The following is a 15,794-nucleotide window of genomic DNA, read 5'->3' as shown; positions in this document are numbered from 1 at the left end:
ATTCACAAGAACTGAATTCCTATAATTATCATACCTAGCTTCACAGGTTAACACATAGACCCTTCACACACCATAAGAGCCAAGTTTTCTCGACCAGAGACCATCAGTGCATAACAAAGGTCAGGTACAGAGCCTTCCCCCCCCCCCACACTCATTGCACTAAAGGCAGAAAGATTAATTTTACTGCCCCCTCATCATTATCATTTTTCTTCAACAAAGGAAACACTGTATCAGCATTGTAAACACACCTGTCTCATTTTATCTGAATGTCACACTTGTTTGCATTGAAGTTCCCACCCCACATGCTGCTTCATCCAACAATTGTACCTTTTCCTTGGGAATAAATGCTTTTCTTTTGTTCATAACACTTTCAGGGTGCTTAGGCACAACTAAAGTTAGTTTGGAACAGTGTGCTCAGAGTTCTGGTAGGAATTGAGCAACAAGGAAATAATAAATACTTCTTATCACAGTGACCGTCCACACAACACTGGCAGTGGCATGTAGGTATAGGCTGTGGGTCACATCAGGTCGACACGAGTTGTAAACAAATGCAGCCATCTGATACCTAAATGTACCCACTTCCCACACAGTTTCTCTCACACTGTCAAGTGATATTACCATGCAGTTGAACAATCATTGAAGAAATTAAATGCCCTTGTTATTGTAAGATCGTTGCTTCCCTTTGTCCTAAATCGTGACTCTACTGCATACTCATTTATGTTTATTTTCTGTTTAACTTTGTTGCATTTATATAGCATAATCATTTCTCCTCTTTTCTTTCTCTCTTGTAATGTTGATAGGTTTAATTTTTTTAGTCTTTCTTCGTAGCTTAGATCCGTTAAACTTGGTACCTATCTTGCAGGAGTCCATTGTACCTTTTCAATCTATTTCTCCATTCATGAAGTTATTTAACTCTTCTTGTAGCTCTCTGCAATAGTCTGTTTGTAATTCTGTGTGTGTGTATGTGTGTGTGTGTGTGTAATTACCTTATTGTGTTATGCAGGATTTTAGTTAAGCTCGTTGTGTTCCATCCGCATTTCTACAAATATTTATTATCCAATCTAGATTTAAACTCATGGTTGCTCTCTGCTTTCACCACCTTGCCATCAAAATTATTTCAGGTGTCTGTAGTTCTGTTTGGAAAACTAAGTTTATTTACATCGCTGAGGCATCGACTCTTCTTCATCTTGAATTCATGTGTTCTTCCATCATCATTCACAAAGAGGTCCTCTCTGTCTACACATTCTATTCCTCTCACGTCTCTGGCCATTGCAGTCAAATCTCCCCTCTCTCTTTTCTCTCACACGGTTGGCAATTTCAGCTTTTCTAATCTCTCCTCATAAGACAACTCCCTCAAAGTTGGCATCAGTTTGTGGCTCTCCTCTGTATTCTTTCTCGTTTACTGGCATGCTTTCTCAAGTGTGGTGACCATATCACTGCTGTGTATTCCAGTCTAAATTTTATCATTATCATCATCATTCATCATCATCCGGACCACCTTTCCCACCGTAGGGCAGAGTGAGGAGCAGCAGCATCCAGACAGCCCAGATTGGTCCAGTCCAATGGGCCACACTTCCATTCACTCACCATTCAATCCCTGGAATCCTGGCTGTATCTGATATGCCAGAAATATTCAGCACATTCTGGAGCTTCACATAAACATATCCAATAAAGTCAATCAGGACACTGTCAGGTCAAGAGGGTGCCAAATCCCGGATCCTGTGCTTCTCCTCACAATATTCATCCAGCCAGCTCGATCTCTTGTCAGTCCCCAAGCCACACCGACTTCCATACTTCTCTTCCTCACACATTCATCCACCATATCCACCTTCTCCTTGGCCTGCCTCACCTCCTCCTTCAAAGTTACTCAGATATACATTTTTCACCACTCTACTGTCATCCAGTCTCTCCACATGACCATACCATCTCAGTTCACTCTCTTCGATTCTGGCGTCCACAGACTTCCTCACTCTGCATCTTTCACGAATCACATTATTTCGTATCCTATTCACTCTCTGTACTCCACATACATTCCTCAGCAGTCCCGTCTCCACTGCTTTCACTCCTGACTTGTCATTTTCATGCCACACCAAAGTCTCACATTCATATGTTAAGGTTGGCACTAACACTCCTTCATGTAAGCCTCATGCAGTGGCATCACTTAAGCCTCTGTTTCTTATCAAGGCCTTCATTGCACCAGCTACTTTCCTTCCTTGTGTCACTCTGCTTTCCACTTCTTTTGCACATTTTCCACTCTTTTCTGTCACTCTATCCAGGTATTTGAACTCTCACCAATTCCAGTCATTCCCCATTCACTGTAACATCACATTGGGAGTAACCTTGTCTCAGTAACCATCACTTTATCATGGTCATTATTAGCTCTCTCAGTATCTTTTCATCCAAATAATTAATGCCACTCCCATGTTGGTCAGTAGTCCATAAGTTCCTCCAGTAATCCAGTTGATATATTTCTCTGGCGAAAGGTTATCCTGTATAGTCACACCAAGGTCCTACTCTTTTTTTGCCTTCCTTATTATTTCATCTCCCATCTTGAACACATACCTTGGTTACATATCACTGACTTCCATTTCCAAGACATGACATTTATTAGTGTTGAATTCCATTCTGCACGTTTGACTTCACTTGTAGAGTTTATATCTTTTTGCAATTCCTTTCAATAATTTACTCCTTTAATATGTTTCATAACTTTTGTATTGTCATCAAATAAACTCTTATAAGTGTGTATTGTTGTGAGTAATAGATGGAAGGAGAATATAAGAGAGTATGAACCAGTTAGCTCAAGGATTGCATGGATAAGATTGAAATTTTGGACTTCAAATGTGGGCGATTGTGTGCGTGTATGCGCCAATGCAAGATCGTGCGAATAGAGTGAGAAGAGTTCTGGACAAATGTGGAAGTGTGCATGGAAAAGTTTAAAAGGAATGAGTGTTTTTGGTTGGAGATATGAACGGAAAAGTAGGGACTGTGACGGTGGGGTGTACCTGCAGAGATGGATGAGAATGGCAGTGCTTTAGTGGACATTTGTGCCAGGAGGGGGTTGATGATAGCCAATACCTTCTTCAGGCACAAAATGACCCACAGGTATACGTGGCGAGTGCTGAGAAGGGTGGGTGGTGAACTGAATGAACGGAAGGCAATGATTGATTATGTATGTGCGGATGACAGGATGAGAAGGTGTGTAATGGATGCAAGATTATATAGAGGTTAGGGCAGTGGACTCTCTGACCACCACCAAGTGGTGGTCAGAATCAGTGTCCAAACGAAATGGTGAAATAGAAGAAGGGAAGGACAGGAGGAAGTAGTGTATGCAAGGAGGGTGGAAAGGTTACAAGAGGATGGAAAAAGGGCAGAATATAAGAGGGAAATGGAGGAGCAATTGGATAAAAATGGATTGGAGCAGATGGGGGACGTGGAAGGTGTGTGTAAGATATTCACAGAAGAAATCTGTGCAGCATGTGAGGTGGTGTGTGGGGTGAAGAGAAATGAAAGGGGGTGCAAGGAAGAGCATGGTGGAATGAAGAGGTAAGAGAGGCTGTGGCACAAAAGAAGAAAGCATATAATGAGTGGATGAGAAACAGGGGCTTGGAATAAGTTGAGAAATGGAAGAGAGAGTTGTACAGTATATAGAGAGGAAGAGAGCGGTGAAAAGATTAGTAAGAGTAAGAAGAGAGTGGATGAGGAAGTTGGAAGGAATTTGAGTATAAAGTTGAGGGAATGTAAGAAAATGTTCTGGAAAGAGGTAAAGAGAGTTAGACAAGGTGCCAAAGAAGTTAGTTGGGGAGTGAAAGATAACAATGGTAGATTACTAGTGGAGAAGTGAGAAAAAGTGAGCAGGTGGAGAGAACACTTTAATGAATTGCTAAACATAGAGAGTGAAAGTAATGCAAGTATAAGTCGCCGGGGAATGGCTGGGAGATGGAGGGATGTGAGAAGAGAGGAAGAAATCAGTGGGATGGAGAGTGTGGAAGCAATGAAGAAAGTTAAAATAGAGAAAGCCCCGGGTATTGATGGGGTGTGTGGTGAAATGCTGAAGCATGGGGGAGAGACTAGTAGAATGGATGTGGAAGATGTGTAGATTGGCCTGGGAGGAAGGTAGAGTCCTGGAGGATTGGAAGTCAGGTATAATTATTCCCCTGTACAAAGGGAAAGGGGAAAAAGAAGTATGTGGTAATCACAGGGGCATTTGTCTTCATAGTGTAATAGGAAAAGTATATTGTAGGATGCTTATTGACAGAGTTAGGGAAATAACAGAGGAATTAGTTTGAGAAGAACAGGGAGGTTTTAGGAAAGGAAGAGGTTGTGTAGATCAGATATTCATTTTTAGATCTTTAGTGGAAAAGTTTCTAGAGAAGGGAAAGAAATTGTATGCGGCCTTCATGGATTTGGAGAAAGCATATAAGAGTGTGGATAGACAGGGATTGTGGAAAGTATAAGAATATATGGAGTAGATGGGAAGTTGTTGAATGCCATGAAGAGTATGTATGAGGGTGCTAAGGCTGCAGTTTGTGTGGATAGTGAACTGAGTGAATTTTTCTACTTGAAGGTTGGACTGATACAGGGATGTGTCGTGTCTCCATGGTTATTCAGTCTGTATATGGATGGGGTTATAAAAGGGGTGGAAGGTAGGGCAACGGATGTTGGAGTGGCCTTAATGAGAGAAGACAGTGTTAGGAAATTCCCTGTACTGTTGTTTGCAGATGATGCTGTGTTAAGTGAATACGAAGGGAAGCTGCAAGGCTTGGTGGAAGAGTTTGGGAGAGTGTGGTAGAAACGGAATTTAAAGGTGAATATAGGGAAGAGTAAAGTTATGGTCTTCGAGAGAAGTGAAATCAGTAAATGTACAGTGAGGTTGGATGAGGAGGTAATGGAAAATGTGAGTGCATTTAAGTACTTGGGTAGTGTGATGAGTAAGGATGGAAGCTTGGAGAGTGAAGTGCTTGAAAGGGTACAACAAGGAAGAAAGGTTGCTGGTTCCTTGAAAGCAGTAATAAGAAATGGGGAAGTGGGCATGGAAGTGAAAAACTTATTACATGACGGTATTGTGATACCAACTCTAGCATATGGAAGTGCGGCTTGGACCTTGTTGGAGGGACAGAAGTCAAGAGTGAGAGCAGTGGAAATGAGTTATTTGAGAGGAGCATGTGGAGTCACATGGAGAGACACTAACGTATGAGAATGTGAAGGAGCGTTGTGATTTGGACGTGGATGTGATAGGAAGTGTTAGGAGAAAGGCATTGAGGTGGTTTGGCCATATGGAGAAGATGGAGAGTGAGAGACTGATGAGGAGAGTGTATAAGTGAGGTGGAGGGGGGGAGAAGGAGGGGGAGGCCAAGGATGAGATGAAGGGGAGGGGTATATGAGAGAGGGAAAGGGTGAGCTGGGAGCCAGGCAGTGAAATGGTGGGGGACAGGGTGACATGGAGGCAATTTGTTTGTGGCCACCTCTTACAGGATTATGGCGTCTGGCGATGGATAGATAGAGTAACATATTTCCATTATCAGCTCCATCACTCTGTACCTCCAGGATTCCACATTGTTCTTTGCATCAATTCCTTCCCAATCGACCTCTCTACAAGTAAAATCACCCACTTGCTGCAGTCTATTTTTTGACTCGATTATCTTTCTTAGCATACCCAGAGACACCCATTGAACTGTTCATATTCATCCCCATTCCATGCTCTGGTTTGTGGTGGCATGTACATCACTACTATGTTTAACTTTTCTCCATGTTTTTGTACTATTTCCACTCCTAGTATTTCCATTTTTCGTACTTTCAAAATGTACCCTATTTGCATTTACCTTTTTATCAGTCATAATCATCACTCCTCCTCCATACTTTCCTTCTCTGTCTTTCCTCCAGCATTATAATTTTTTCAGCCAAGCACATTTGCATTGAATTCACTGTGTAATTTGGTCTCAGACATACCAATTCTGGCAACTTTTCCCTTATATAGTCTATCTGTCTATCTATCTATCTATAGCCCGACGCCCTAATCCCACAAAGGGTGGCCGCAGACAAAAAGCCTCCAAGTCGCTCTGTCACCCACCATTTGACTACCCTCCCCCCAACTCACCCCCCACTCCCTCATATACTTCTCAACTCCATCCCTCCACCTCATCCTCGGTCTACTCCTCCCTCTCCCTCCTTCCACCTCACCTACATACACCCTCTTAGTCAGTCTTTCATTCTCCATTCTCGCCACATGTCCAAACCACCTCAGTGTATTTCTCCTAATCTTCTCAACCACATCCACATCCACCCCACAACGTTCCTTCACTTCTTCATTCGTCAACCTGTCCCTCCACGTCACTCCACATGCTCCTCTCAAGTAACTCATTTCCACTGCTCTCACTCTTGACTTGTTCCCCTCTTGCAAGGTTCACGCCTCGCTTCCATACGTCAGGGTAGGGATCACAATACTATCATGCAGTGACTTCTTAACTTCCATACTCACCTCCCTATTTCTCATCACTGCTTTCAGTGTACCAAGTTATAATGTCTTCGTTATCATTCCATCCACGTGTGTATACATCACCTTTATCTTATGAGCCAGAGTCTTCATGATAATCACTTCCTTATTTGCATTAACTTTACCTTGGCCTATTAAATCATTTTGTACTTTTCTCATTAGTCCTTCTTTATACTATGTACCACCTTTTGAGATTCATTTCTTGTGCTCCTCAAAAAAACACTTCTCTTTGTCCATCTAATCTTTCCTCATTTTTGTTTTTTTTTGCCTCCTCCAGCAATGTTCTCAGATTAGTTCTCTCATCAGAATTTAGACCTTTTCTTATCATTACTTTTTTCAGGTTTTCATCATCATTCAGCTTATGTGCTGCTCCCAACACTTCTTTTGCCACTTTGTCATTTTGTTTTTGAAGGCTCCAACATGCTTGCATGCATCAGGCATGGTCACATAATGGTAGCTCTCCATGCTGCTCAATTTCTTGGAGCATCCCTATTTAGTCCCTTAATCCTGAGGTCACACTCACTGACCTCATCCCAGGTCTTTTTCGGTCTACCTCTCACTACCATACCCTCAGCGTTAACACTTCTCATTTTCTGGGCACAATTGTCCCCTAGGATACGCAATTCGATCGACCGAACTTCCCTGAAAACCTGTATATGGAGCCGATTTTTCAGCTCTTACAGAAGTAAAAAGTTTTATGCCCAAGGTTCAGAGCTTGAATTTACACACCTTATGCCACAAACCAGAGCATTCTAGATTAACTGGTTACTGAGCAACTGTATAGCCTGTCAAAAATCATCAAAAATTGACACTGGCAAGCCTTGCATATACAGTAGGGAGAAAAAAAAAAAATGTGCCAACATTAATTTTGGTATTATAGAATGAAAGATCTTGATTTTACACACCAGAAAATGTATATATCATTCTCATATGTCAAATGTTTACCATGTAGCCACAGCAGGAAAGTAGCTAGAGGTGGAGGGAGTATGAAGGGGTGGAGGGCGGAGAATGAGGGAGGATGGTGGGGGGAGTGTGACATGGAAAAATCAGCTTTATAGAGTTGGCAGGAGGAGCTGTGAGTCCAGTCACAAGGGAGGGAGGGGGAGAAGGAACAAAAGGTTTGGGGTATAGATGGTGAGAGGGCGGTGGGGGAATCCCCCCACCCACCATGGGTAGGGGCCCGGATCCTTCCCCCCTCCCTACGCAGGACAGTTCTCATTTGTTTGCATTGATACACATCACAATCGGGCCAAAGCCTAGTGTCTGCAGTTTTTACAAAGGCTCCTCTATCGATCCTATATGGCATCAAGCCAAATTCTGGAAAAGGATCAATCGATCCAATTAGTACTTTAGGGGTTATCATCCCCCATCCTCTCCATGTGCTCAAACCATCTCAGTCTACCTCTCCTCATCACAACACCAGTACACTCCAGTCTCATCCTACTTCTCAACCCTTCCATTGTAAACCTAGCCCCCCCCCAGGCCTTGCACTCGACACACTGCACATCCATTCATAAACTTAACCCGGATGGGCCTAACATTAGGTCCTTCTGTTTCATACAGGTCTGCTATTCCTATATCCTCAATATCTCAGTCCCAGTTTCTTCCTTCTTCTTTTAGTAAATAATTCACTGATCATGGTCATCTCTTCGTTCTACATAGCCTGCTTTGATTTATGTCCTTTCTCCTCAACTCCAAAGGTAATCAACACATCTATTCCTTTCAACTGTGTTCCTCACAGTTGCCTTCTTTTTTATGCAGATCCTTCACCATTTCACTTTCAGAGATGCCTGTTTGTCTTTTTTTTTTTTTATTTTTTTTTTTTATTTTTTTTTTTTTATGCAGTAAAAAAAGAACCAAATGCCAGGGGCCTGCAAACTTCTTCTTCCAAGAAAAAAACAAAAACAATACAAAAGAGAGCCAAACTTAAGATCCGTTCACTTTGAGATGCCTGGACACACTGCGTGTGAAAGACTGGACATCATAGGAAGTAGGAAATACAAACGGAGGGAGACAGTTCCAGAGTTGACCTATTGCAATTTTTTGTTTTCTTTGCTGTTTTATTATCTCTTTCAGTTCTGACATCTCTTCACTCCCTTTAACCACCCATCCTGTGTGTTCTTGCACTCATTCCAGAGCTGTGCATATGTTCTCAGTTTTAGGGTCAGTTTCACCCAATTTCTTTCTCAGTTCTTTATTTTCCTCTTCCGAATCACTTACTTTCCTCTTGAGGGCTCTCTCCTTGGAGGTACTCAGCTCCTGCTCATCTTATGTTTAACCTTTCTTTGTCTTTCAGCAGTCACTTGTCATGTTCTCAGTTACTGCATCCATCTTTGAAATTCTAATCATTAATACTTTTATCAGCACAGGCTTGTCAGTTTTATGGTCAAATCCCTCAAAATCACCACTTTTGTCAACCATATGTCACTCCACTCTGCCTCCCCCGCCTGCCATATTTTGCATTCACCACAATGAGCTTTCACTAAAGCATTCACCAAAGAGCATCCAAATGTTTCCATTATGCAGGTGAACCTCGCCACCTTTAACTTCAATCACAGACAGTTTAGAGACAATTTTATCCCGTATACTAAAATTATGGCAAATTTTTGGGAGCCTTCCAGCCGATGTGTGTCGTCAATCTTGTTTACCTCCGTGTGTGTGTGTGTGTTTGTGTGTGTGTGGATGTGTTCTCTGACTGACTGGAAATGGTTTTGTGTCTAGTTACTTGCCTACCAAGCTTGTAGCTGCACTTACTCTTGAAGCAGTATCACTCAGGTAGAATGGCTGCTGACACTGCAGCCCACCATCCCTCTCTCAGGGAGTGGGGAAGAGTTGAGGGGCTTTACGTATTCAGACAGCTCCACTGTTTGAGAATGTCTGTGCCACCATGTGAAGGTGTCCCTCTTTAGCACTAATATAAACTACAGCTCGCAAACAATTCACCAACAAAAAGTTCTTTGGAAGCACCCAGCTGAAGTGACCAGTTTCATGCAACCCACCGGGTTCATTGTTCAGACGAGTCTGTGATCACAAAAGCAACAATATCAGTAGGGTGGTAGTCATTCACTTACTACTGCAGTGCTACTGTTATGTGGTGATATAAACTGTACAGACCTAATGAGCTTAATATTACCATATTTGGACTCTTCCCTTTCTTGTTCATTTTCTTTTATTTCCTTGTTCCATCACATCGTATGTCATCTTTTTATGTTGCATGAACTATGTTACCATTTATGCTGTATGGAGAACTGTTAATTAGCCTGCCTAATGTATGGCAGGGATGTGTTCCTGGCAGCTCTGCGTGACTCCAGTACCCCTGCTGCTGCTGCTGCTAAGTGCCACCTAATGACGTCACGCACAGCTGAGTTCTCTCATAGCTGGTCTGCTTCCCTGGGTTCTGTAAAGGAACCCACAGTGGAGGCTTTGGTTTCATGTGCTGTGAGTATGTATTTATTTGTGTTAACATGTTGTTTGTCTTCATACATGTTCTTATACATGCAGTATATATATGAATGAGTAAAACTGTGCCAGCATGCTGGAAAAATGCAGTGATTGTTCCCCTGTACAAAAATAAAGGTGAGCAGAGTGAGTGCAAGAATTATCATGACATAAGTCTATTGAGTGTTGTAGGGATGACATTTGGGTGAATTATTGTAGAGAAAGTAAAAGAGATATCAGAAGTTCTAGTGAGTGACGAACAAGGTGGCTTTGGGAGTGGGAGAGGATGTGTGAATCAAATATTTGCAGTGAGACAGATAGTGAAGAAGGTGTGTGAGAAAGACAAGGTGTTTATGGCATTTATGGATCTGGAAAAAGCATACCACAAAGTAGACAGAGGATTGTGGAAGGTTTTGAGCATGTACAGTGTATATGTTAAGCTGCTAAGTGCCATCAAGAGTTTTTATGATGGTAGTGAGGCATGTATAAGGGTAGAAGGGCATTTAAGTGAATTTTCCACGATCAGTGTGGGCATGTGACAAGGCTGCATGATGTCCCTGTGGTTGTTCAGTATATATATGGATGGGGTGATGAGAGAAGTAAAAACACATGTAATGGAGAGAGAGATGGTGTTGGTAATGAATAGTGATGGATGGAATATCTCAGATTTGTTGCATGCTGATGATGCAGTACTACTTGCAAATACCAGACAAAAACTTGGTAGACTAATCCAGATTTTTGTAGATGTCTGTGATTGTCATGCCTTAAGAGTAAATGTGGAAAAAAGTAAAGTCATGGTTGTTGAGAGAGAAGGTGACTTCCATTGTGATGTTCCAGTGGATGGAGAGAGACTGGAATTGGTTAGAGAGTTCAAATACCTGGGTTGAGTGATAGAAAAGAGAGGAAAATGTGCAGGGGAAATGGAAGGTAGAGTGACACAAGGAAGGAAAGTAGCTGGTGCTGTGAAGGCCTTGTTAAGAAACAGAGGCTTGAGTGTTGCTGCTGCATGAACCTTACATGATAGTATTAGTGCCAACTTTAACATATGGATGTGAAACTATCGTGTGGCATGCAAATGAAAAGTCAAGAGTAAAAGCAGTGGAGATGGGACTGCTGAGGAATGTATGTGAAATACAGAGACTGGATAGGATACGGAATAATGTGATATGTGAAAGATGTGGAGTTAGGAAGTCTGTGGACACCAGAATCAAAGAGAGTGTACTGAGATGGTTTGGTCATATGGAGAGACTGGATGACAGTTGAATAGTGAAAAAGGTATATCTGATCAAATTTGAAGGAGGGAGGAGGCGATGTAGGCCAAGAAGAAGGCGGAGGGATATGGTGGATGAGTGTGAGAGGATGAGAAGTATGGAAGTTGTTGAGGCTAAGGGTCTGACAGGAGATCGAACTGGATGGATGAATTTTGCGCATAGAAGCGCATAACCAGGGATTTGGCACCCCCTTTTAACGTGACAGTGTTCGAATTGGCTCCATCAGATAGTCATATATGGAGCTACAGAATATGGTGAAATTATTTTTGGCCTCTGATGAAGCCAGGATTTCGAGGGCTTGAATGGTGAGTGAATGGAAACATAGAAGTGTGACCCATTGAATTGGGCAAATTTTGGCTGTCTGGACGTTGTTACTCCTCACCGTACCCTAGGGTGGGAAAGGAGGTCCGGATGATGATGATGATGCTGATGGTTCTGTTCATTTTCATTTGTGAAGGCTCCAGCTTGCTTGCATGTGTCAGCCTTGGTCACCTAATGGCGGCTCTCCAAGCAGCTTGATCTCTGGCAGCTTCCCTATTTAGTCCCTTAACCCCTTCTTTACCGAAAATGTGTTTTGATGTACCCCCGTACATCGCCAGGAAACACCCGTGAGACACTGGAACCGCTACCGTGGTATGCTGGTACACCCTCTAATGAATGGCAACTTATGGGCCTCAGGGTAGCCCGGTAAGGCTGTTTCTGAGGACCTTGTGTTAGCAACAGCTCTGTGTTTTGACGACAAAGACTGTGACAAAGTTCTGACGAATTCTGACATCATAAGATACGTCATGACTGAGTTGCGGTGGCACCAATGGCTTGCTCACTCATCTGTGATGTAACCTCTTTTAGACCAATCATTATTTTATTTATAATTTCTACTACAGATGGAGAATGTGAGTGCATTCAAGTACTTGGGTAGTGTGATGAGTAAGGATGGAACTTTGGGGGATGAAGTACGTGAAAGGGTACAGCAGGGAAGGAAGGTTGTTGGTACACTGAAAGCAGTGATGAGAAATAGGGAGGTGAGTATGGAAGTTAAGAAGTCACTGCATGATGGTATTGTGATCCCTACCCTGACGTATGGAAGCGAGGCATGGACCTTGCAAGAGGGGAACAAGTCAAGAGTGAGAGCAGTGGAAATGAGTTACTTGAGAGGAGCATGTGGAGTGACATGGAGGGACAGGTTGACGAATGAAGAAGTGAAGGAACGTTGTGGGGTAGATGTGGATGTGGTTGAAAAGATTAGGAGAAATACACTGAGGTGGTTTGGACATGTGGAGAGGATGGAGAATGAAAGACTGACTAAGAGGGTGTATGTAGGTGAGGTGGAGGGAGGGAGAGGGAGGGGTAGACCGAGGATGAGGTGGAGGGATGGAGTTGAGAAGTATATGAGGGAGGGGGGGGTGAGTTGGGGGGAGGGGAGTCAAATGGTGGGTGACAGAGTGACTTGGAGGCGTTTTGTCTGCGGCCACCCTTTGCGGGATTAGGGCGTCGGGCTATAGATAGATAGATAGATAGATACTACAGATATTGTACTATACTTTCTGCTGACATACGGCAAAATTTACACCCCTTGGCCTGCCTGACAGAGTCAGTTACCACGCACTTGACCACGAGAGAGGGTGTACAGGATATTTTTCTCATGGCATCTCTGGCAAATTCCGATATTGACGAGTTTATTCCTCATGAGGATACTTATTTAGATGTATCAGATGGTGATGCAGCAGTGTCTGATGTGTCAGTAGATGACTGTGATCCTGAAAATGATAGCGAAGTTGATGTGAGTGAGGAAGGAGGAGGAAAATAGTAGCGAGCTTAGTGACGCTGCACTCTCGGCAACAAGTGGGCCAAGGCCGCCATCACCATCACGTGTGTCCACATACTTCATGCTTAGCATACAAGGTAAATAAATAAACCATCCATCTGTGCAGGACATTTTAGTTTGTACAGTAGTTACCTGGGTAACAGTACTTTAGCATAAGATATATAAACTTATATACCATAATTATTTAATAATATTTTTTTATTACCAACATCATGCTGGGTTTATGTGATCATCAGTATACAAACAAATAAAAAAGAGTGAATAGTTTCGACATGGCAAAAAATATACACTACCCCTCACACTATGGGAGGGGGAGCTATCAGGTCGGTATGGGGGGTAAACGTAATGTTTACATTTGGGAGAGGGGTCAGTAAAGAAGGGGTTAACCCTGAGGTAACACTTAATGACCCCATCCCAGGTCTTTTTCGGTCTGCCTGTCACTACCCTGCCCCAAACAATAACATTTCTCACTTTCTGCACCCATTTATCATCCCCCATCTCCCCACATGCCCAAACCATCTCAATCTACCTCATCTCATCACAACGCCAGTACACTCCAGTCCCATCCTACCTCTCAACTCTTCCGTCGTAAACCTACCCCCCCCCCCAGGTCTTGCACTGAAGGATGCACTGCACATCCACTTAATCATTGCCATTTTTGTGTGTTTGAGCCTGTGAATATCCTCTTCCTTTTCTGCCCAGGTCTCACTACCATACAACATTACTCTCCTAACACATGCCACATACAAAGATCCCTTAGCACGGAGGCAGAGCCCTCTAATTGTCAGGAGAGGCAACAGCTCCCTGAACTTTTCCAACCACTCCTCACTCTAGCCCCACCTCCAGCTTGTAACATGTTTCCCAAATAACAAAACTTTTCCACACACTCAAGAGACTCACCAGCAAGTTCAATCCTTTTACGCCTGGCAATATCCACGTGCCCTCCCTGACACACCACACATGTGAAATCAGCAATATCTCGCAGTCATCCTCTAATACCACTACATCTCTTATGCACCCACGTATCACAAACTCTGCACAAGATGAAATTACTTCCCACGCCTTTGTGACAAATCACACATGGCCACTCTCCCTCTTCTTTGACAGTACCATCCCCAGCCCTAGATACCATCACTTTTGTTTTATTTGCATCTACTCTTAAGCTCTTTTGCCTATTACCATCTCTCCACTTCCTAAATCTTTCCTCTGCCTCCTTTTCATTCTCTGCAACCAACACCAAATCATCAGCAAACAACATCTCCCACATGAGTCCATTTCTGAAGTCACATGAGAGGGCTTCAAATACTGTGATCAACAACAAGGGGCTCAAGACTGACCCCTGACCAACATTCACGGAAAACTCATCACGCAAGTCTCCATTCACCCTTACCTGGGTGTGAGCACCCACATAAATAGCCATAACCACCCTAACCAGCCACTCCTTGATCCCAAGCCTTCTCATTGCCCACCTCACCACCTCTCCATGGACTTTGTCAAAGGCCTTCTCCAAATCAGTAAAAACAAATTACAGTTCCCTTTTCTTTCCTTTATATTTTTCCTGAAACTGTCGCACAATGAATATGGCATCAGTAGTCCCATTGCCTGGCATAAAACCAAACTGTGTCTCATCAGTATTCACTCTTTCTCTAATCATACCTTCTAGAACTCTCTCCATTACCTTGATTACCTGGTCTAAAAGCTTTATGGCCCTATAATTTCCTCTTTCTAGGGCATCACCCTTCCCCTTGTACACATATACAATTACACTCTTCATCCAGTCATCTGGGACAACACACTCATATATAATCATATTTATCAAGTCAGTGACTAACCTCACTCCTGTATCTCCTGAATATTTCTTGAGGCTTTCAACACTTCAGCAGTCAACCCAGACACATTTGCAGCCTTCCCCACCTGCATCCTGCCTCTTGCTCTGCTCACAGTAGCAACGTCAATCAAAGGTCATGGGCCAAACACTGGATCTGCAGGCTCCAAACCTTCTCTGTCCCAGTCAAACTCCTCATTCAACAACAGGCTGTAATGCCCTCTCCATGCATCTTTAATATCCCCACTATTCACCACAACCCTTCTTTCATCATTCTTCACACACTGCTCACCAGTGATATCCATATTCTCCCTCTTCATCTGATTTGCCACCTTAAAAACCATATTCTTCCCTTTCACACAATGTAGGTTATCAAGTGTTACTCAGGCTTCTCCCTGTAATCCTCTTTTCTAGCCCAATGCTTGGCAGCCAAGTATTCCTTCTTCCACTCTCAAAAAATCCTTCTTTTCTCTTTAACTGCAGCTTCTACACCCTCAGCCCACCACCAAGTAACTTTATGTCTTGTTGGGCCTCTTGTCCATCCACATACTGAATCAGTAACTCTCAAGAGGTTGTTCTTGAGGGCTCTGTAATGTTAATTAGCACTTCTGTCAACATCTCCCTGTTCAGCCACCATTCTCCTCATCTTGTCATAGAAGGCATACCTTACTGCTTGGTTTTTCAGCTTCCATATTTTCTTCCTAGGTTCATAGGTCCTCTTTCATCACTTAAGCACTGTGTCACATATCAGTAATTTGTGTTGCTGCACACTCTTTTCGCCCCCTATATCTTTAACATCCCTCACTAACCTCCTATCGGCCCTCCTGACCAGGAAATAGTCTATCTGGCTGCTATTTCCCCTGAACTCTTGTGTAATCAACCTACTCTCTCTTTTCTTAAAATATGTAATGCACACAATCGTGGTCATTGCGTCCCCAGACTCGA

At 43.0% G+C, this 15,794-nt stretch overlaps 1 protein-coding gene across 1 annotated transcript in view; it reads left to right on the top strand.

Annotated features, from left to right (window-relative positions):
• Positions 1 to 15,794, top strand: part of LOC145393722 (uncharacterized) — an 848,279-nt gene that overhangs the window by 95,364 nt on the left and 737,121 nt on the right. The window contains exons 11-12 of the mRNA XM_080267765.1: positions 9,769 to 9,928; positions 11,799 to 11,840. Coding sequence (XP_080123891.1) covers positions 9,769 to 9,928; positions 11,799 to 11,840 — 202 coding nt within the window. The remainder of the gene's footprint in view (positions 1 to 9,768; positions 9,929 to 11,798; positions 11,841 to 15,794) is intronic.

The sequence above is a fragment of the Coenobita brevimanus genome, chromosome 25, assembly GCF_032717465.1.
Source record: "Coenobita brevimanus isolate Jiangsu-jjx chromosome 25, ASM3271746v2, whole genome shotgun sequence".
NCBI classification, from domain to species: Eukaryota; Metazoa; Arthropoda; class Malacostraca; order Decapoda; family Coenobitidae; genus Coenobita; species Coenobita brevimanus.
This window is presented reverse-complemented; position numbering and strand designations above follow the sequence as displayed.